Genomic DNA, 22,542 nt, shown 5'->3' with positions numbered 1-22,542 from the left:
GCTCTCTGCCTCCTTCAACGGGTCAACGTAAGACACTTTCTCAAGAACACAACAATCATCAGCCACCCTCGTCGTCAACTGCCCCATCCGTCTACCGCCCTAGCCTACGCAGTTGCTCCTCCTTAATTTCATCAATAGTATCCCTCGACTCGACAGAAACTCTAGAAGCCATGCCCATCTGCTGGTTTCCAACAGAACTCTTATTGTTCGTCCCATCCCTCGGCGTATACGCTGTCGGGAGAGGATACTTTGACATAGAGTACGGGGTGGAGGGGTACGATGTAGGAGCCGAGAAGATGGATTTGACGGCGGTGGAAAGTGAAGAAGACGACGAATCGATCTTTTGTTTGGTGGGTTTGGTGTAAGTGTTGGGCATGGGGTATCGTGAAGCCATTGCGTTGGAAGTGGTCAGAGTGAAGTTGAGCTTGCTGTGCTGTGACAAAGTTTGACTTTGTAGACGTTGATTTTTGAGTGGTGAGAATAAGGCTACAAGTCTGGGAAGATATCAAGCATAAGTTTAGAGACATCACCTCCCTTTTATACTTTTCACCGCCGACGCCTCTTCACTGACACCCTTGACTGTTCACTTGACTCGGTGTTAAACAACGCAGAGAGATCGCCGCCTTCCAGGCCGCCAATCATGCAACTGGCTGACACCCATCGCGACACCAACGGAAGCCTTGCCCGGCGCCATCGCCCATGCAGCTGCCTGGGCTTACGATACCAACACACCGGGAATATGAATTCCTTCTCGTCCCTTTGATCAAGATGGCGTCCGTGACGCATCACGCACGACGCCCAAATCCAACCACAGCGCGCAAAATATTGCCCCCATGATGGCAGGGCTACACTCCCCGCCAATCGTATCGAACCCAACGACCGGCGATAAGCCGACGTTCAGCCTGTCCAACTGAATAAGATGCACCCGACGCCACCAAAGAAAACTCACGACATGGGTACAAACTCAAGATAAGGTACGTCCGCCAGGAGGGGAACAGCACGTGGGCTGGCAATACTTCCACAATGAGGTGTGAATGCCACACCCGGCGAGCTGGAGCCGGCAAGTCGGGAGGCAAAGTTTACGGGGGAAACGGGAGATGGGGCCGGGGCTTGGTGGGTGAACTTCGCGTGATTGTCGGGCATTGGGGGAGCGAGGAACCCAAGTGCCGGGCCGGAGGACCAGTCGGGAGCGAGAGATGGTGGGGCCGCGTGCTGCCGGGCTTGTGCCGTGCAGGGGATGGTGAAGGCAGTCGTGCCGCGATCCGTCAGTGCCTACCTACTTGCGAAGATCACAAGATAAAAACTTATTTCTATGTGACCTATCGGCGGTTGGTGATAATGTGATTTGCTTACATCGCCGACGTGCCCGCTTCGTGACACATTCGCCGAGCGGTTGGATGCTCATGATTGTCGTCTCTACGCTGTGTGTCGCGGAGGTTGGATAGCCCGTCTGACATTCGCAAAACAGCACTTTCCGACTTGTAGCATTGGACGTCACATCACCTGGCAAACTGTAGCAGAGCAGATTGAACTTGAAACTTTTTGGTGGTATCTTGAAGTAAATAGAAACATAGGTATCTTTCATCGCCCACCCGTCATGACAGACATTAAACTCTCGGCGGGGTTCATCTTATCAACCCCGCCTCGGCATCGCTATGCAGTAGAACCCCCTCATTCTCCCCTCTTTAAACACCAACAGTCTTCTCGTGGTGCGTAATGTCACCATCGCTATTGGGCACGGCCTTGTCGCCATCGGCGGCCTGGCGCTCGCGGAAGTTGGTGGCGGGTCTCCAGCCGACCGACTTGCTGGCGACGCTGACCTCGGCGTAGAGCTCCTCGACCTCCTCGAGGGTAAGACCCTTGGTCTCGTAGATGAAGAAGTAGACGAAGGCGATGCAGATGAAGCAGCACGCGAACCAGACGAAGAAGATCTTGGACTGCAGGTTGGCGTAGCCGTCGCCGTAGTTGACGAGGTAGGGCGTGCTGTAGGCGATGGCCCAGTTGAGAAGCCACTGTTCATGTTAGCGTTCTGAGCTTGAAGCATCTCGAGAAATGATATCTTTGACTTACGTTGGTGGCAGTCGACAGAGACAGAGACTTGGCACGGGTCTTGAGGCCGAAGATCTCACCGTTGACAACCCACGCGAGCGGGCCCCAGGTGGAGGCGAAGAAGAAGATGTAGACGCAGACAAAGGCGATGGCGGCCTTTTGCGCGGGCAGGTTGTACACGATAATCTTGCCGGCGTCGTCCTGGCCCGTGGTCAAGGTTCCCAGCATGGCGACGAGGAACTGCGAGACGCACATGCCGACGGCACCCCAGAGAAGCAAGGGGCGACGTCCCCAGCGGTCGACGGCCCACATACCAGGAAGAGTCGAAGCGACGTTGATGGACGAGGTGATCATACCGATAACAAAACCGTTGGAGAAGCCAGAGTTCTGGAAGTACTGCGTTCCGTAGTAGAAGATGAAGTTGATACCGGTCAGCTGCTGGAGCGCCTGGAGAGCGCAGCCGGTGAACTGGCGCTTGAGGACGGGGGGCTTGAAGCAGTCGAGGTAGCTACCAGTGCCGATGGTGGCCTCGTAGTCGTTATTGGCCTTGATCTCGGCAATTTCCTCGGCGACGTAGGGGTCGTTCTCGGGAAGGCGGCGGATCTTGGCCAAGGCCTTGGTGGCGCGGTCGATGTGGCCCTGCTTGATGAGGAAGCGAGGCGTCTCGGGCAAGAGAAGCATGCCGACGAAGAGGATGAGAGACCAGGCGAACTGGACGGCGATGGGGATGCGGTAGGATCCAGTATCTTGACGGGCGTGCGTTGCGTTGTTGATGATGGCAGCCAGGAGCAGACCGATGGTGATGGCCCATTGGTAAGCGCCGACAATGGCACCACGAATCCACTTGGGGGCGGTCTCGGACTGGTAGAGAGGGACTGTAGAAGATTAGCATGAGTTCGTCACCAGAGAGAAGAATTGTACTCACCCAAGGCGGAAATCAGACCGACTCCGAAGCCGGCGAAGAAACGACCGGCGAGGAAAAGGGGAATGGCAGTGGCAACGGTCTGGAGAACAACACCGAGGTTGAAAACCCAGCATGAGGCGACGAGAGCCAAGCGACGTCCGATAGTATCAGCGAGGAAAGGGGAGGCCAGGGCACCGAAGAAAGTGCCGGCGGAGAGGATAGAGACGATTGCGGATTCTTGATCGGGCGAGACGTCCTTGTTACCGGATGTGTTCACGTAGCCAGTGCTGAAGAGGCGTTGCCAGTAGGACTGTCGAAAGGTGGTTAGTTTGTACGTATTTAACCAAGGTGTTTGGATTCAAGACATACCATCTCGAGGATGCCGTTAATGGTACCGGTGTCATATCCGAAGAGGAGACCGCCAAAGGCGACGAAGAAGCCAATGGCAATGGCCGGCCAGGCCTTGCCTGGGACACCCTCAGGCTTGATACCCATGATGACGGCGGGCTACGGTATCTGGTTTGAGTGTGATGTTGGCAATGTGAGAAGAAGAGGTCAAGCCGAGTTGAGCGGAGGGGATGTAGTTGCTCGGACTCTGCGTCTGAGAGGAAGAAGTGTTGGGCAGTGAAAGGCTTGAGCGCGACGACGGAGAAGAAAGAAAGACATCTGGGGAAGAGATGGGAGGAAACGACGAGCATATAAACTCGTCCCCAGAATGCGGTACGACGCGGAGCTCCCACACAACAGGAAACCTTCCCCAAGGTGGGGGAAAGTGGAAGAGGTGTCACGGTGCTACCGCATGTTACCTGAGTTACCTAGCAGGACTTTTCGTGGTATCCGTATTCCGTAGGCGGGCCATGACAAGGCAACAAGGTTTCCTTTTCTGCAAAGGGGGGGTGTAATTGACCTCAAGTTCAGACAAACCATGTGGAGAGACGTCCAACAGGTCAGGATAGGGCCGATGGACGATCACGAGGTGATGTTGGGATGTGGAGGGAGGAAGAAGGAGAGTGTGGGTTGATCGTGGGCTTGCGGAACCCAGTACCAAGACATCGAGGCATACGAGCTGCAGGAAACCAAGTATTGGATACTTTGTCAAGTTGTGACGATCCCACGAGCGAGGTGGCAGGGGGAGGTAGACCATAAAAAAAACCAGAAACAATAAAACAGACTACGTTGGTGTATCCGCAGCCGTAAAGTCGCCAGTTTAGCCCGCCAGCTTTTCCCATGGGTCCCCCTCATCCCCCAGCAAATGCGAATGAGCCCCAGCAGGGGAATGGCCGGCGCTAGTCAGGTAAGAGGGTGTGCAGGAGAAGGGAGAGGGAGTGAGGGGGGAGACTCTATAGACTCTGGGGTAGCTCCGGTCGGTAGCAAGTGTTTCACAGCAATTGGATTCCTTCTCAGCGGCGTAATACGTAGGCGCATAGGTTGGTAGGTACCGTTAGAAATAGGAGACGCGGGCTGGCGGCAGATCTCTGCTCTACGCGTCTAGTCTACAGTACGACTTGGCCCAGTCAGGCAAGGTAAAGATATCCGAGGCTGGATTTAAAGCAACGGGAAGGGCACATGAGCAACGCCCCCAACGGTTCATCGGAGAAGCACTACAAGCCTACAAGGTAGGGCCAAGTCGACGTTGAACGGCGCGACCGACGTTGAATAGGTACAATGTGATTGTTTCCGCCCGATGGCATGGATACAGAGTGCGTGATCTTGGTAAAGTTGGGTGTGGTGGAAGAGTTTTTCTGGGTCACATCGAGTGGCATCGAGTGGCATCTCGTGCATCCCCGCGAGTCGTTCGCCCAAGACTTTGGCAAAGGTTTTCTGGAGAACTGGAGGACATGGAGAAGATGGAGAAAGGGCGGGGAGTTTGGAGATTGCCAGGGCGTTTGGGGCCTTTGGGCAGGGCGTGGGCCGTGGAGCAGCTTTTTCTGGTGAGATAAAACACGCCCCCCTCCCTTCTGATGATTGTGTTCTATTACGGTGTATGTCCGCAATCGTTCGATTCATTGTTGGTTTCCGTCTGTTTTTGGGTTCAACGTGGGCCTGGCATCGTGTAAGGTACCTATACGTCCATTTAGCTGGTACCAAACAGAGTGGATGAAGTGTTGTGTTTACAGAGTAGTGGCATTGCATCGCAACTATTGCCCTTGATGCTGATGGTACTGTATCCGTACGAAGTAGAGACTTGCAGACTCGGGGATTTGTGATCGGTCGAGGTACACTGCCCGAGGTACTCCGCAGTCCGTACATTGACGGATCGCTAATCAGGTACCAGGAGGCTTCAGCCATCAAGCATCGAGGTGGAGTTTGAACGTGCGAAATGTGGGCGAGAAGAAGACGATGAGAGCGAGAGAATGTGCGGTTTGCGGCTCGCCAGCCAGTGACGGCGTAGCTTGTAGGTACGTATTGCGTAGTGGAAGCGGGCTGGGGAAACTTGAAAGTTGTGTGGAGACCCCACAACGGTCACGCCGCGTCGCCCGCCCGAGGGCATCGCTTAGAGATACGTACTCTTTCTCAATATGGAGTGCTGTACTCTCGGCGATCCAATCAGCCAAGCAGATCGCCTGAGCTTGGAAGGAAACAAGCAACGGCCAAGGAAGTCGCAACTCTTCACTTTCTCTCACTCACTTGGTTCTCACACACAAGTCTTATTTCTCTGCCTCGAATGAAATCTTCCGATTGATGAGCTTACATAAGGAGGCCTGCAACCCGTCAAGCAACTAACAATGCAGCCAAGACCCGCCGTGGCCGGCTCCGCCAACTGCCGTCTTCACAAGCTCACAGCGTTTGCTTCCTTTCAAGGCTTGATTGACGATGTACATGGCCAATCTCGCCCAGCTTCTTCCTCTCACCTCCTGCATCGTGTCACCCTCGTGATCTGCGGCGAGTCCTGCCCAGTCATTTCGAGACATCTGACATGCTGCCTTACACGGTAGCATGTTCCCGACTCACTGGGTCATGGCAATCATCGCCTGGACTCGGCTCAGTCTCGCTGTCCTCTCAGTGTCGTTCCCCAAAGTCTCACTCTCATTGAGCAGTGAGCTTTCCTATGAGTGTGAGTGAGTGAGAGAGAGACAAGTGAGACGCAAGGTGAGGGACCCTGGCCATGATCGACTGAAAAAGTCGAAACTCACTTTCGGCCCGTTTCCTCGCAGCTGCCCCGTCAATACCTTAATGTGCCCACGCTCCTCCCCTGCTCACCTCTCCACGTTGGATCCGCAACTTCTCGTACTGGCTGCTCTCATTCGCTGCGCATTCACCACTTCATCTCCAACGCTATTTCTCTCGCTGCTATTCTGTACAAAATTTCCACCTTCATCGTCAGCTGCGACATGAAAGTTTTTGTTCATCTTCATTTTTGTATAATGAACCATGATACTTTTAATTTTCATTCACGATGGCATCACGGCATGATCGAAATTGACACATTCGCTCAAGTGGAATTACTAGCAAACCACTCAAAAGTGTTTGCTGCAAGCATAATCCGTCACCAGATCCCCGAATCGCCAAAAGACGTCAGTGGCTTTATTCGGAATTCACCGACCATTTTTTCATTCGGCCGCCCTCACACCATCTCGACGCTCGCCGTCTCCGCGTCTCCACCCCTCTACCGGCGCCCGTTGTTGCCCGCCCCTACGCAGTGTGTTCGCCGCCATGGACTTGACTGTATTCGAACGGGTACAGTACTCTGCTATGTGGACTTTTCTGCATTCAATATCTAGGTACTCCGTATCGTGCGTGTCCATCCCGTCGGTTCGGGTGACAGCTGCCATTACAGCACTGACTTCCGTACGAAAGTCTCGTAAGATCACGACTACTGTCGACAATGACTCTCATCCCAGCCCAACGTCTCCATCCGGCCCGATGCCTGTCAAGTCTTGTCAGATAGGCCGTGTTCCATAATCTCGCTCTTTTAAGCGCCTCATCCCCAGTCGCCCACATTCCCGCTACCTCTCTCGGCGCTTCTTCGTTGTCTTTGCCCCGGGCTCCATCCCGGCTTCGGCCAACAATCCTGGCGCAAAACGCCGCAAACCCACGACGACTTCACTTGAGCCGCCCATGCTGCAACACCCTTAACGCCTCCTCGCAATCGATTTACAGACGTCGTTCGATGGACTAGCCTTTGTAGGCACTTCTCGTGTTCTCAACAACCTCTCAACGTACATCACCAGCACCTCTCATCCCATCATCACCCGTTAGCCAACGACCTAACGCAAAGCACAGCGCGCCGCAACCTTCGCAGGCCGCTTGGCAACGAGAATGGGCTCCGTCTCGGACCTGAGACGCCTCATTTGCGGGCGCTCGCGCAGTTCTCGCTTGCGAATATACCAGTAGTCCCACCAAAGGGCCGATATCTCCAGAAACGCGGGGTTCTTTCTCTCCGCCAACGCGCCTTTGCTGGAGAATCCTCGCGTATCGAACTATCAATGGCCATCCCTAGCTCGCCCGCAGTCGAGCGCCGACGCCTCCTCGGTTTGACGGGGCTTTCCCGCTCGAAACACCATACAAAGTTTGAAATGGCTCCAACGTCTGCCGGAAAATGCGGCAACAGAGAAGCGTCCAACTTTCAATCCAGCTAAAGCGCACTTGAGATAGTAAGTTTACGACCTCGCCTACCGTGACGTGGGAGAGTGTGGGAAGCTCAAGATGCATTCACGGGCATGGACCAACAGCAGAGCCGCTGCCGTTACTGCTCTTCCAATGAAGAGGATCGCCACCGTGCCGGCTACGCGGCCTCGAATGATAGCCGGTATCGCTATGCTCACATGATCAAATCGAGGGGCTACAGGCTGGCCAGGCACCGGCCTCAGCGTTCCCGGGACTTTGGCCTGCTGCGGGCAGTGAGGCCAGACCGGTCTCTTTCCGGGGAACCACCGCGGGGGCCGATGGGTCGTCCCCGTGTCTCTGACGGCCCAGTGGCTACAGAAACGGCGGGCTGGGTACGGGGTTGGTGATCTGACCGATCTCTGACCTAGTTTCCACGTACCCCTCAACTGCGCATCACGAGACAACGCGGAGTCTGGAGAAGCCTGCTTACTCCAGAATCCAGAATGCAACGAGCGCCCACACATGCCACGCGCGGACCTGTAGGGAACCCGAGCTGGAGCCTCCATCGGTCAAAAGCCATGTTGTGTGAGGGTCGAGATCTGGCAATCGGCCCGTTACATAAATCCCCAACAAGGTGCATAATTCTGATAACCACCGTCTTGGTAACGCGCAACCTTATCGTTGAGAATCAGGGGCCTCGAATATTTTGGTCTGATTTGATGCCAGATTTGAGGATAGAGCTGATCGCTAGGGAAAAACAAGGTCGAATGCTCAAAACCTCGTCGTTTTTGATAAAGTCATCAAAAGCTTGGCCCTGACCTACTTAGACTTGGAAGTCTTGAGAATGCCAAGTGGCACACAACAGCGAGTCTCGGTACTCAGCTGGGGAGAAAGCAAGCTGCCAGAGGAACGAACACAAGCTGTGTAAAAAGTGGTTCAAAGTGGCATTAACAAGCTCTCCAACTGATTTATTCCCAGCCACGGAACCGGACGAGAATGATGAGGCACGCCCAATGCCACGACCCCTTCCATCAATCACGAACCCAAAGCTCAGCAAGTCCACTGCGTGATCGTCAGTCTTTACAAATCAAGCCATATAAGTACGCAAACTTACCTCCGCACCACCAGGAGCCACATACGACGTGAATCCCGGCTGGTAGATCTACAAGTGTCCACGTCAGCAAACCATAACACAGCACTCCGCCACAGGGACGCTCACATTGACAGTGTACCCGGGGTCGGTATCCTTAAAGGCACCAGGAATACTCAGAGTCGGCACAAACGAGCTCGCGGACGCGGTCGAGCCCGTGACGTTGATCTGCGCGCACGAGATGTAGAACTGCGGGATGCCGGCCGGGTAGGGGTTGTGGATGCCCAGCTGGTGGACGCGCAGGAGGTACTCGCCGTTGGGGAGGCACGTCGGGATCTTGTACTCGTAGGTTTCTAGGCACCCGGGATCAGTTTTGATGTCTTTCTCTCCTTGAAAGATAAAGTGAGCATCGTACGTCTCATTGGCCAAGTTGCCTGGCCGTTGCTAAAGGTCGGGAGGAAGTCTTTGAACTTGGCCCATTTTCCGGATCCGTCGTAGTCTTGGACGTGAGAGGGCGCTTTGGACAGGAAGCTAGATGTCCATCAGTGAAAGCTACTGTGAATTGGCCGAGTAAGTACTCACAGCGAGATGGGACCCTGGTGGTAGACGGCCGTGTCGAGGGTGAAGGTGAAGGCGTCGCCGGGCTTCACGTTGACCACCGTAGTCTGGGCGCCGCTGGCACCGCCGACGTTGCATCGCAAGTCGTTCGAGGCGAGGTCTGTTGAGCGGATTAGTTTCTTCTGTCCATTCCAGAAACACGCGAGTCGAATGGTGAGGGCACTTACCAGTCACGGGAGAGTTGTAGTTGGTGTTCTTCCGGATGTGCTGGAAGACGTCGTACTTTGTCGACCCCACGGATAGCTGCTGGAAGATGTAGTGTCCAGAGACTTCCGATACGGCTGCCGAGAGGACAGCGGCGGCGGTGAAGAACTTCATGGCGGCGGGTCCGTTAGGTTGCGTCTTGTCAGAGAACACGGGCGTATACTTGGAGCAGGAGCTGACTCGAAAGAAGGATGGAGAGGATAAGGAAACTACATCTACAGGCTCTTGGCTCTGTGCTCATCATTTAAAAGGGATACTGGACGCTCTGCCATTTTCCTTCGCCAGGTCGTAGTGAAACGGCTCGGAGGTCCTGCTTCCCTGATGCTACTCCGGAGAGTAGTCGCGATTGGGAAGGGTGTCAATCAACGTTGGTAATCAACCAGACCCTCTACGCGGTAACGATGAGAGGTGGGATTACTTCGGCTGTTGACGGGTTTCCGGTACATGGCCCCGAGCATGGTGTATCGCGTGATGGGCGGTTTGCTCTGACTACCAGGAGACGGTACCAGACGCTGAGTTGACCTGGTTGTGTCCAATATGCGTCGGCCAATGCTAAGCGGTGTTGTCAGACCACGAGACTTGTTTTTGAACGGTAACAGCTCAGTAGTCGAGGATGTGCTTTGCGTGTCCAACTACTTCTTACACAGCCCCCAGAGCTACCTTTAGATGGCGGCTACCTCCCTTGGACAAGATCTTCCAGACGATTTGACGTGCTTCAACAATGACACGTCTTGGCTCACCATCAAAACCATCTGCAAAGTTCCACGCTCCATCAATGATTCCTCCTACACATGAGGGAGAACTCGCAGAGAACCACAGCTCAAGCACAGGGTGGTGTTGGATCTTGACAACGGTGATGAAAGTGATGTAGCCACCGGCAGAAGTCGTGCATGGCACGTGAGCAGTCCATTTGCCGGAGATGGAAATGCACCCCGGACTCTGTAATTTACTTAAATTAAGCTTGTATGGGATAGCATTTTAGCCGTGTAGATCACTTGGCATCCGTCGGCCTCGGCTGAGCTCAACGTCGCCAGGAAGCATTGTCTATAGTAGTTTGATGTCACCACTACAACGGGCCGTAAAATGAGGAAAGTGATTCTGAAGAAAATTAAGGACACTGAGACTCAGCATATTCCCCTCATGCCTCTGCAGCCAGTGGTCCAAGTGCCGGTGGCTAGAGCCATGGGCAGTGGTAATATGGATTCACAACACATGGCGCCGTTACTGCCTTGCCGCCATAGTTGCGTATCTCATGATATCGATTGTAAAAAAGTCTACAGCCAGTCCTGGAGTATCTGTCTTGAGAAGCAGTACTCTGAGTGAGTGATTTATATCAACATCAAACTGCTTTTTGAAGCTATCCGGGATCGTGAAACGGAGTCTCGCGGAGCCACAGCCTCCGGGCTCTAAACGGTACATTCTCTTTCCCTCCGATCACTGATGAATTAATCTTCTGCCACTTAATAGTAATCAATCCAATCTATCAAAGCCACTTCCATTCAAATTATAACATTGATACAACAAAAGAGTATGGGGGTGGCCTCAGAGCGAGTATGATAATTTGATCCCGGGACTGACTCGTCTCATGAGAATTAGGACTGCACATAGAAGACGGACAGGTTCATAACAAGTCGTTTGCCGCACGATCAACGACTTTCCATAAGACTAAAGTATCTCAGGAGCACGTCCGGTCTCCCCGCCCGGAGCGAGAAAGTGGATCGATCCCCGGCCCGCCCGGGAAGTGGAATATGGCCACACCCTTGCTCTTCGGGATCAGAGCTTCCGCAAGCCCCGCCGATAAGGCGAACTGTACCCATGTTCACGCCGAGTAGTATCGCGGGCTTTGCATTTGACCGCTTTATTAGAGTTTTGATTCCGGGTCGGAGAAATAACAAAAGTCTCGTACGGATAGTCTACTGATGCGGTCGAGTAGTGTATTTGAACAGCTGCCGTGACCTTAATTGATGTCGGCCCGATACTTGATGATGTCAACAAACAACGAATTTCGTGATTAGATATGGAAAATTGTGAATAAGAGGCAATAAGAGTTGTGCTTGATGTTTTGCGCTGTGATCTATAGACAGACGGGTGTCTGCCAATCCACTTGGTTTGGGTTTACCGCAATAAGCGCTTTAGAAACACCCTTTGAATGATGTTTCTTTTCAATCTTTTCTCCGCTTTGATGAGATGGGTGATTCAACCTTTAGGGCGCCGAAATATTGAGAGCAAACCGGTCGGATGGACACGCAAGACTTGGAACTCTTGCAGCAGATCAGGTTCTCTCGTGTAAGCGACACAGAATCAATCTCACCATTAACGCAGGTCACCGCAATGTAAGAAGACTCTGGACCAAGCGTCCTACAGAGCAGGAAGCCAAGATCAAAGGACTGAGTTCTCATGTGACGCGGTAGAATTCACCGGCTATATCCAGCCCCGTAACATCGTCACATCTCGGCAATCTAATCTCAACACCCCTTTATGTGTATTAGGCAAGTAGCGGACGAAGCTGTGGGCATCGTAGTCTAAGCTGCTCGATGGGTCTCAGGGGCAGTTCGTATGAGACATGTTGTAAATCGGTTTCTCGATGACTTTAACTATCGAGCATCGTCCTGGCGGCTGACAGCCTTGAGCTGCTATTGAAGTGTTTCCGGAACCCCTTACCTTTCAGTAACTTCCAGGATCATTTACCTTGGGTCTCAAAATGAAGGCGCTCATCGCAATCCTTACGACGTTTGTCGCCCTGAGCGACCTCGTCTCTGCTCACTGTGAGAAGCCCCAAGAAGTGCAAACCGTCCCATCCCGGACTGACAGTGCTCCCCAACTAGACCGCTTCACGAGCCTCGTAGTCGGGGGCGTCAACACGGGTGAATACGTCCACGTCCGGCGCAACACAAACTACAACAGCCCCGTCACAGACGTCCTCAGCAAAGACATCGTCTGCAATGCTGGCGGCCTCTCCTCCGGTCCGGCGACGCAGATCGCCACCGTCGCGGCCGGCTCGACCGTAAATCTTTCTCTTCCTCCTCCTCCTTCTTCTCACGTCTTCACGCCCCCCTTATCCGCCTCTCTATTCCTCACCCCCTCCCCGTTTCCGTGTCTCCATGCTCGAGATACCTTACACCCGAAGATCCGCGAGTCGACACGACTCGAGAAGACTCACTAACCAACGCACTCTCTGCAGGTCGGTTTCGCAATGGACCAAGCAATCTACCATGACGGGCCTGTCATCGTCTGGCTCTCACCCGCCGCGGGGTCCAACGTCACAACCTACGACGGCAGCGGTCCCTGGGCAAAGATCTGGGAACTAGGCGCACAAACAGGCAACGGGCAGATCAAGTTCCCCGCCTCGAACCAGGCGGGCTTCAACTTTCAAATCCCTTCATGCACACGTACGTCACGATGTTTCCTTTCTGTCGAATGGTCAAGTGGTCGACTTACTCGTGCAACATGATGCTTGCTGCTTCCCCGGTGTGCCCCCTTATCCGGGACTATTCAGCCGTGATCACCGTTGATTTCCACGGAGGGGGCATTCAACGCCCGCCCGTGTGTGTGATATATGTATGGCTGGGCCGCGGAGTACTGACGGAGTCTAGCCCCGGGAGAGTACCTCCTCCGCATCGAGCAGATTGGACTACACTCCGCCAGCGCCAAGGCCGGAGCCCAGTTCTACATCTCATGCGCCCAGATCAAGGTGACGGGATCAGGGAGCGGCACTTCGTTCTCGCCTACTGTCAGATTTCCGTGAGTTGTCTCCTTAGCTTCCATGTCATTCACAGATATGTCCAGCCTTGTTCCCATGTTCAGTGCTCCCCAATTCCATCGCCTCCCCACACCAAAGACAACTCCACCTACAGGGCAGGGCGGCCGGCGGGCGGACGGCGCGCGGCTCGTTCTCGTTAAAGTAGAAAAAAAAATATGTCGCAATGGAACCTTGATAGGATTTGGCAGGTGTGTTAATCTCCGCGTATCACCTAGGGGCGCATACACTGGCGACGAGCCCGGTATCTTGATCAACATTTACTACCCTGTGGTGAGTTCTCTCGCGCGCACACCTTTCCGCTCCCATGCGGAAAAAAAAAGTGAAGTCATCGTGAGCGAGTCGTGCTGATGTCTTGGCGGGGTCGAAAAATAGCCAACAACCTACACCGTACCGGGAGGACCTGTGGCAAAGTGTTGATCCAGGCCCTTCGTTCGTGTCATTTCATGGCGAGGGTGACGCAAAAAAAGACATTTTCCTTCACGATAGCCATGGTTGTTGGGTATTAGGGTTTCCGCGGTTTCCACGGCGCGGGCAGCATGCGTGGCTGGTTGGCTGGCCGTGCCGCTTTGTGTAGCCTGTAAGTGAGGTGGATTAAGATGAATACGAGAAGATCCAAAACAGAGGCAATATTGGATTTGATTGAAATTTTTTCATTTGTTTGATTCATCTACCAAAAAGCTTCGTGAAATACACGAACTTGGCGGAGGTATTGGGCATGGCTGCCGTGTCGAGACTCTCGTGTCTTAACAAAAATTATCTTAGAAAAAGAAATGGGTACTGAATAAAACACCAGACTCCATTCGCAAAAAAATCCCACAAAGACTCGCTCGTTCGATCCTGAAGCCATCCATAGAAACAGGGAAATACCCCCCCACTCTAGAAAGCCCTATCAAGATCGTCAAAAGACAATGAAGAAAAAATGAGACAATAGAGCTCCCACAAGTCGTTATCCCCGCAATCACCGGCTCCCAACAACACCCGGTCTCAAATCCCGATCCCGACGATCCATTCCCCCCCTCTTCCGCAGCCCGCTGGATTCGCGATCAATAGGGGCTCCACAACTTATCGGGGCTCCCGGGATAGTCGAGATATGACTCGGGGACGGGACTCGAGGTCGAGACGGGAGGAGGGACGATGCGGTATGCGTCGAGCGCAGACATGTCCAATGCCAAGCTCCCGGCCCCGTTGTTGGCGTTGGTGTTGTTCATCAAGTCCCACGCCGGAATCTGCCCCGCAACAGCATTAGGCATCTGCTGGCTCGCGCGGAGCCTGTAGCACTCGTTGGCCAGGAGTCTGTAAGCACAGCAGAGCGCGTCGTTCTTCTGACTCATGTCCTGGATCTGGGCCTGGAGCTCCTCGAGACGGGACTCCTTGCGCTTTCGGTAGGCGCGCTGGTTGGCGCGGTTCTGGGCGCGGCGCTTCTATACGGGAAGAAAACGTGGTCAGTTTCTTTTGCCTTATTTGCATTCTTTCGGATGCGGCTCGCGGGGGATGAAGACCGGGGAGCCGATGCTCGCCAAAAAACGGGGCTCATGCCACGGACTCGGGGAGGAAATTGCAGACTGGGAAGCCGGGGAGAACAACTTACTGATAGCACTGACTCGCTGCAGTTCTTATATCTGTTGCCCCGTCTTCCTTTCTGGAGCTTTGAAGACTCTTCGGATCCGCTGGTGGGGGAGTGTGCGTCATCGTGCGAGTCTTCTGCCTTGCTGTGATCGATGCTGGAGGTCGGGCTGTGAGGGCTAGACCATAGTGACGTCGGAGTGCAGTAGCCGTTCTCGTTGGAGTTCTGTTCGAGTTTGTGAGTTTCAAGAGTCTCATCTGTGTTGTCTGGCAGGCTGTAGACATACGATGCGTGAGGCGAACTGCGCGGCGATGATGTCGTAGGGGGTTGTGCCAGCCATTGAGGAGAAGTCGACGGGCATGGCGTATGGCGGGAGTTCTGGTGATGTGCTGTCCATTGCGTAGATGTGTGTTTAGGATACTCTTCACGATTTCGTTGTTGACGATGATTCACAGTAGATGAGATGGTTCGTGAGATTGGTGTGGCGATACAAGGATCACGGTGACGTTGATGGATGGCGAACTAGTGTGAGAACTGAGAATAGTGTTGTAGATGGATCTGTGGGATGAAGAGGCGAAGAGGGAGACGTGGAGGTGGAGGGCAGTAGCGTGATCGAGGAGGCGAGGGTGGGCAAGGGCAACTTATATATCCTTAGTCTTTGGTGTGAGAGCGAAGCATCGCCAAAAGATCTCCGAAGACGGCACCAGAAAGAGATGTGATGATTCTGCAATGACCAGAAACAGGACAGGAGACAGGGGAAGGTGTGTGTGTGTGTGTGTGTGTGTGTGTGTGTGTGTGTGTGTGTGTGTGTGTGTGTGTGTGTGTGGAAGCAGACACTCTTGTAGACAACATGGTACGTACATGGAGAGCCGATGGAACCATGGGGAAACGAGAGCGCGAGAACCCTGGGCTGGAACCAATGACGATGTGTGTTAATGTCAACGCTGGCCCGGCACGGGTGGACGAAGACATGAGAGCGAGTACCTGCATATGGAGTCAGTTGGTCGTCCATCCCAGTCCGTCGCATCTGGAATTCGGTATTCGGTGCCGCGCCGGTCTACAGTGTACGTATCTGGAGAGAAGGGGGAGGGGTGTGTGAACAGTGCAAGGCTTGGTCAACAATGAGACCAAAGAGCTATGGTGGGCCACCGTCCGTGTGTACATGAAGGGTGAGTGGATGGCTAGTGAGGATGAGGATGGGTACGTTCTCGGTGTGTGAGTCTATGAGAAGTAAGAGATACTTTGAGACTGTAGGAAAAGACATGCTTGTCTACAGTCTCTATACCAAGTGCCAGTCCAGAATACTTCGACGCATATATCGGAACTCTGAAGAAGCAGTCCAATGACAACCACTGATGTAGGGTAACATCACAATATTCACGCGTTGTTTCGAAGCCAGGACTGAGCAAATAGAGGGCCAGAGAGGACTCTCTCTCAAGTAGCGGATTCGGGTTGTGACCCATTCGATCCCGGGACGCCGGAGACGAATCGCGTGTTTTGCAGAAGTCGAGGACCGAAGACGAGCGGAGACGTCCCGGGAATAGCAGAAGGGGAGGTGAGCCACTGAGCCCCGTCACAAGTTGAGAGAGAGGGCCTCTCACAGAGAACCTCTAGTGAGACAAAGATGTGGGTGGGTGAGAGGAAATGTGAGTGACTGAATCAGTAGGCGCGCTATTTTCCCTGCTGGCTGCGGGTTCGATCGGTTTGGTTTCCCAGCAATCATTGCGGGAGCTAATCCTGATCCAGTCTAGCTTTGGCACCGGCTCAGAACACCTTATTTTCTGTCAAATGTCTTGTCTCCGTGGACCGCGGACCGTGGTGTACGGAGCATGCAGAAGAGTGTGAGAGGTAGGTGGGAGTGGTGTGTACCCGTAAAACGCGAGCTCGGCCTCATCCGTTATGATATCATTTCGTCCCTCAACGACAAGGATGACATATGTATGAGCGTTTCTGGGGTCTGTATCTCTGTGAGATGCAGCTGTGCTTCACTCTGCGCGAGTTTGCCAAGGAGGTCTGGACTTGGACTGGCATGTGTTCGCTGAGGGGCTCAACCGCCCAGCTCAGTCTGAAGCTCCGAGTCGAGGAGGGCAACGATGAGACTCACCGGTACCAAAGTGTCAGTTAAGCTCGGCAGAGCCACAAAAATAAACCAGCCCTGCAGAGTCTCAGACTCACACTGCGTATCCATAGAGAGTAGAGAGTAGAGACTCGCCATTCCGTGATCTTCGCGCGGTGCTCCACGGATTTACCACTCTTTGCGTGGGTCAGACGGTTGGTTGTCTCCCGTGATATTTTCTCACTTCATTTCCACTCCGTTTTCTAGACTGAGTAGATTCTGTGTTACCATGGGACTTTGCCCGGCATTTCGGCGTCTCGCAAAGTGGGCGGCCCCTTTTTACCACGCTCCCCATTGAAAATGAAAATTCAGACAAGTTTTTTTTAATTGCTCGTTCCCCATCTCGAAAAACCCTCCAGCTTCAGCTGCTTCAGCTGAGAATAATTCGGATGGGACGGTCTTTCCCCAATGCGAATGCCCTCACAACGACATCATGGGACCATGGGCAGTGATCAGATCGGCAGAAACTCAAAAAAAAGCCTGGACCTGTCTTCCCGTGTGGCTGCCTCCCTCTCCAAAAACCTTCGAACCGTTAATTCCGCCACGCATTGAAAGATTGTTGACTGTTGCTGTGTCCGTACTGTTCTGGTGCCTCACAGAGCTAACCGGTGCCCTTTCGGCTCCGACAGAGCTGCATTGACCAATTCTATAGCCGCCATCGGGCGACGGGATGTGATGCTGGGACCGGGATGTGAACACTACTTACCCGAAAAGGGAACAAAACAATTCTCCCTTTAGGACGCCCAGTCCAGCCCTAGCAAAATCGTCCAGCCCTTTTTTGTGTCTTTTTAGTTCTTCCCATCGGAACCACGACCTTGCGGTACAGGGGTGCCGACGCCTGACTCGGGTACGTCGGACTCGCGTCGGTGGCGTGTCGGTGGTCGGCTTCAGCTTGCGCCGGGGGTGACAGTGAAGACTGGGCAAGCACGGCAAGGTATCGAGGCTTCAAGTGACAAGCGATAATTGGGTAGCATTCCAGGAGAGCCGTCAGTTTCATTCCCGGTAGTTCCCATGGCGTAAAGTGGGATATGGAGACAACTTGAACAGGGTGGACTCGCGTAAAAGGCTGCCCGTTGATCATCCACGCCCGTACGAATAGCTGGCAGTCTCGCAGAGACCTGAACGGCAGTGGTACATGATATCCCTGAATAAGCTTATCCCACGGAGCGTATCGCTGCAAATCCCTCTGGTCTCTGTTGCTTACCTTCTGTTCATCGTGCCCTCTCCTTCTGAAGCTTGACGCCAGAAGCAGATGGGAGAGCCACCCCCTTCTCCCCCTTCACCCCCCACCACCATCACCCACCAGACCAACGGTCCATCGATGCACAGAAGGCTTGGCGTTTTCTTCCGATGCTTCGATGCCCTTTCCACCCGGTATCCGTCCCTAATCACAACGTGAACTCGTGATGGTCAGTGTGGGTCGAATTGGCGATATGCTGCATGCGGTAAACTGCATCTCAAGTTTGTTGATCACTATTGTTGGAATCTATACATCACTTCTGACGGCCTTGCTCACTCGAGAAGCAATCGCATCTATCTCGGGATTACACATCGCTTGTATGCCCAACATCCCCATAGAACGCTACAGCATGTGAAAGACACTAGGCGTGAGCTCGTTCGGCACCGATCCTCGGAGAGCTTTGGTGAACGAAGCACACTACCCTTAGTTGCTGACGTCGTCGAACCCAGGAAATCCCTCCCTCCCCGCTCGGTCGCCGTTTGGGAGCACGGGTCCCGCCGTCAAGTTTTCAGTCGGGCCAGCTATGAATATCTTACCGTAGACACAGATTCCATGCTCTATGGCTGGTCCCCGAAAATTGACGTGTCTTAATCCCGATTTACCCGCCCAGCGAAGCAGGACAGAAACTCTATCCTGAGCCGTTGGAACCGGGGGGCGGCTTACTGGAGCCAGTGCATGGCTAGGACACCACCACATCAGGAATCCGGCACAACACAAGGGCGCAAGTGCGCCGCAGTAGCGCCTATTTGGCTGATGCGACGTGAAGGTCCTGGACCATGTCAACTGTGACGATTCCGACTCTCATCATTGCAATGCAGGTTGCATAGAGAGGGAGAGATTTTCCCCCGCCATTGTCGACCCTCACCCTGCCCCGGCGGAATGGCCGAGAAGAAGAGCGGGGACAAGGCCGATTCGCGACCCACAATCTCATCGGCACCGTCCCGGCGAAGCGGAGGCAAGGCGGAGTCCCGCACCGGGAGCCCCTGCACATCCGCCGAAGATATCCTCCCTACAACTGACTCTGGTCCACGCATACATGCGTATTCAAAAATACGCCACAAAGTGCGACTGAGTGACGCGAGGGCGAAGCGAGGAAGTCCTTCTTTGCAGATGGCATTTGACTTTTCGGGCGCCGTCAGAAATATCAGACCAAAAGTGTGACTTTCAGGCTACCCTTCTCTCGGCGAGGAGACACTGTTTATAGCAAGCTGACAAAGCCGGCATATCCCAGCCTCAAGTCTCGAACCCGCCACACCGCAAGTGCTTCTCTTCCCATCCCTGCCTACCCTTTTCGCGACGCGAGATTCTCCCCGAGGCGCAAGCCAAGCCACACACGTCGAGCGGTTTGAACGTTTCTTGAACCCTGAATTCTGGGGTTCACGCAGCCCCCTGGTGCACCTAATCTCGTTGGCCCGTTTGAAGTCATTTTTCGTCCCAAGCTGAGAGGCTGAAGTGAACGTTCAATACGAGGAAGCTCGAACCAACAAAGTGCGTCTGGACCTCTGGTTTCCGCGGGTGCTGGGTATGGTACCCTTTTCGGCCAACGACGTCGATTCACCGTCGGGTAGAGGGCAGGCATACCGAGATCGTTATGCTGTAGCCTAATATTTCAGAGTCAGACTCAGACAGCTACTGCGTCTCTACCGAATAAGTGATTATTCTTCATCCTAGCTTTCTACTTTCAGAACACATTTTGCTTCTGGTTGTTGCCTAGGTGTTCGTCATCACGGCCGCCGTCCCAGATACGAGTGACGACTTACGCCGCGCTGCCGTCTCAAGAAGGGCGTCGTCATCTGCCGCCTCATAGCCTCCGTACGCCACACATGTCTGGAAGAGGTCTGGACTATGATCGTCTAGCCTAGATCGTCGGCTCTAGTCCCTGACCTAATGATTTTCTGGGGTATTTCGATTGTTCGTGGGTGTACTTGTTTTACCTGACGAAGATCAAGAGTTGATAGGAATCTATTTTAAGATTTCGTGAAAGGGACATCACGACTCCGCTTTCGTAGTGTTGAGGTCAGGTCCCATACAAGGTTCTCTATACCGTAAGTCGATGGCAACAAAAGATGCCGACACGGAGCCTGTCGCTCCTGGCCATGAAGGACAGATGTGAACGACACAGATAAGCCTTGGTGACTATTATTGTCTAAGCTCCGTTTCTCCGTGCCGATGAGCACCTGAAGTGATCCGTCAAGGTTGACGATGTTTCTACTCTACCGGAGTCCCTGACCAAAGCCATCAAGCTCTCCCAGTCCTCGCCGCCAACAAGGGACCCAAGCTCAGAACAGCTTGCCTCATACTCTATAGCTGAGCAGACCACAGAATCTTCCGTCGGGGTAAGCAACGGCGTAAACGTTGGCCCAGTGGGTTAACGTGTACGACAGCGCTTACGGAGTTCACATCTAAAAGACTGGCCTGCCCGACCGTAGTCCCTTGTTACAGCCGATGAGTGAACATACAATCATATAATTTGCCATTTTGCCATTTGGAACCTTTTTACATTGGTGACGAGTTGCTTTCGTTTTGCTGGGTGGTTTGTTCAAGGCAATTTGCTTATTTGCGTAGGCGTGGTGAGGATGTTCGTGGGATGGGGGATGAGAGGGATGATGGTTATGCAATGAGGGTTCGAGTCTGCTTTTTAACACACTTTTGTCGTTCAGTTCCGTCAAGAAAGATGTAAAACGTTATGCTTGTTTCTTCGGATAAGAAGTTTGGTATTCATAACATGTAAGAAATACGAGCCAACCACTCGTTCTGTTACAACAAGGGCACGTTTGTTTTATGATCTACGTCGTACCCAACAGGACGAGCAGACATTGTCAGTGACTCTTAACTCCATTGCTAAACGACACTACGGATCCCTTTGAATGACCGGAAGAGAAGACCCCCACTAAATTCGATCCCCAAACCAACGTTATCAAATCACCAGTCACACACGCCTATTTTCACCTAGCCTGCCGTTTTTTGACCCATCTCCCATCCCTCGTACGCCATTAGATAAATCAAGAGCTGTTGGCAAAGAACCTTGTAATCTTCTGTGTACCGCCCTGTTTCGACTTCACAGGACTCTTACTCCCATTACTCGTTGGGTTGATCCTGCTCTGCCGTCCCTTCACGGGTGAAACCCTCGACGTCTTCCTCGGCGGCTCCTCTTCTAAATCTTCACCAGCGTCAGGTGCCTCCCGCTTGAGCCCCGCTACCTCCTGGCTGCCCTCCACATCAGCCGCCTTGGCGATGAATTCCGGCACCGGCTGGCTCTGTCCAACTTGTGACTCCTTGGGCTCTTCTTTGGTCTCGATAGTTGGCTCGAGCTTCGTGGCCTCCTTGGACTTTTGCTTGGCAGAAGCATTGGCGAAAAAGTTTGCAATGTTGTGTTTGTTCTCCTTGCTCGCTACGGGGATGATGAAGGAAGGTGAATTGTTGCCGACCTTACCGACCTCCTTGTTGACGGCGTAGCATTCGAGCTCGCCATCGAATGGCTTCAATAGGTCCTGCAGCTCCTTAGACCATTCGTGCCGCTTCGGATCCAGCCATGTCTTGAGCTCTTTGGACCCCGGGTCGAGGATGACAGGCATCCTGTCGTGGAGGAACTTGAGCTGCTTATTGGAGTCTGTCGTTATAATGGTGTAGGTATACCGCTTATCTTGGGCGTCTATCTCAAAGTTAGACTCACCCAAAATGGTTGAGTATTGGGGATGCTCACCTTCATACTGTGCGCAATCCCACAGCCCAGCAAAACACATGAGCTGCCCGTCCTTCCTCTTGACAAAATGGGGCGTCTTCTCCTTTCCATTCTTCAACCACTCATAAAACCCCTGAGCAACGACGATACACCTTTTCCCCGCCTTCATGGTCGACCACATGCCGCCGGGCGTGCTCAACGAGTCGTCGCGACAGTTGATCGTCTTGGAGAGCGTGGCGTAGCCGGGATCGCGCTTCGTCCAAAAGGGAATCAACCCCCACTGCATCGACTGCATCTTGTACTTGACCGAGCTGTCACTGTCTTCGTTGCTATGAGACTGGCTTGAGGCGGCACCATCCTGTTGGCTGTTCCCTTGATGACGGCCATGGCCCGCGCCACGGTCCGGGACATCGGCGCGGTAGACGACGCCGTGATAGCCTGGTGCGAAGTTATATGTCTGGCGAGGGGACCCCTGGCCCTCGTCTTCTGGCGCATCATCCACTGGCATGTCATCGTCCTCCAGCATCCGCCGGATTTGCGACGGCCGCTGCGTTTGTGTTAGTATTGGGCGTGGAGCTTGGTTATGTCTCCGAGACTCACCAGAGCTAAAGCGTATCTTCCGCACATATTCTCCAATGAACCAGTGATCCACAATGAAACCTGGTCTTCTACGACGACTTGCACTGAAATGCGATGGATGGTTTAAGGGCCAAGAGCTCATATGCATTGATGACGTCGTCGAGACGCGGGCCATTGCGACGGACGTG

The 22,542-nt window shown here is 53.5% G+C and overlaps 5 protein-coding genes across 5 annotated transcripts; 1 reads left to right on the top strand and 4 right to left on the bottom strand.

Moving 5' to 3' along the window:
• Window positions 1-1,542: 1,542 nt before the first annotated feature.
• Window positions 1,543-4,409, bottom strand: HER10_EVM0012631 (uncharacterized protein). The gene is made up of 4 exons (XM_035482024.1): window positions 3,323-4,409; window positions 2,975-3,263; window positions 2,071-2,924; window positions 1,543-2,012 (listed from the first exon to the last, which is right to left on the bottom strand). The coding sequence occupies exons 1-4, from the start codon at window positions 3,446-3,448 to the stop codon at window positions 1,686-1,688; spliced, it is 1,596 nt and encodes a 531-aa protein (XP_035331940.1). The 5' UTR covers window positions 3,449-4,409; the 3' UTR covers window positions 1,543-1,685.
• Window positions 4,410-8,551: 4,142 nt separating this feature from the next.
• Window positions 8,552-9,527, bottom strand: HER10_EVM0006020 (fungal cellulose binding domain-containing protein; the record flags this gene model as incomplete). The annotated part of the gene is made up of 6 exons (XM_035475618.1): window positions 8,552-8,563; window positions 8,616-8,654; window positions 8,721-8,944; window positions 9,007-9,122; window positions 9,174-9,309; window positions 9,377-9,527. The coding sequence occupies 6 exons, from the start codon at window positions 9,525-9,527 to the stop codon at window positions 8,552-8,554; spliced, it is 678 nt and encodes a 225-aa protein (XP_035331508.1).
• Window positions 9,528-12,114: 2,587 nt separating this feature from the next.
• Window positions 12,115-13,590, top strand: HER10_EVM0008918 (cellulose-growth-specific protein; the record flags this gene model as incomplete). The annotated part of the gene is made up of 6 exons (XM_035478423.1): window positions 12,115-12,178; window positions 12,239-12,417; window positions 12,595-12,802; window positions 13,007-13,154; window positions 13,389-13,443; window positions 13,546-13,590. The coding sequence occupies 6 exons, from the start codon at window positions 12,115-12,117 to the stop codon at window positions 13,588-13,590; spliced, it is 699 nt and encodes a 232-aa protein (XP_035331696.1).
• A 220-nt stretch (window positions 13,591-13,810) lies between these two features.
• Window positions 13,811-16,202, bottom strand: HER10_EVM0011209 (uncharacterized protein). The gene is made up of 3 exons (XM_035480646.1): window positions 15,024-16,202; window positions 14,762-14,962; window positions 13,811-14,594 (listed from the first exon to the last, which is right to left on the bottom strand). The coding sequence occupies exons 1-3, from the start codon at window positions 15,132-15,134 to the stop codon at window positions 14,217-14,219; spliced, it is 690 nt and encodes a 229-aa protein (XP_035331837.1). The 5' UTR covers window positions 15,135-16,202; the 3' UTR covers window positions 13,811-14,216.
• Window positions 16,203-21,030: 4,828 nt separating this feature from the next.
• Window positions 21,031-22,489, bottom strand: HER10_EVM0005582 (tannase and feruloyl esterase). The gene is made up of 3 exons (XM_035475191.1): window positions 22,376-22,489; window positions 21,797-22,322; window positions 21,031-21,745 (listed from the first exon to the last, which is right to left on the bottom strand). The coding sequence occupies exons 1-3, from the start codon at window positions 22,400-22,402 to the stop codon at window positions 21,096-21,098; spliced, it is 1,203 nt and encodes a 400-aa protein (XP_035331482.1). The 5' UTR covers window positions 22,403-22,489; the 3' UTR covers window positions 21,031-21,095.
• Between the last annotated feature and the right edge of the window lie 53 nt (window positions 22,490-22,542).

The sequence above is a fragment of the Colletotrichum scovillei genome (genome assembly GCF_011075155.1).
Source record: "Colletotrichum scovillei strain TJNH1 chromosome Unknown Contig00007, whole genome shotgun sequence".
NCBI lineage: Eukaryota > Fungi > Ascomycota > Sordariomycetes > Glomerellales > Glomerellaceae > Colletotrichum > Colletotrichum scovillei.
This window is presented reverse-complemented; position numbering and strand designations above follow the sequence as displayed.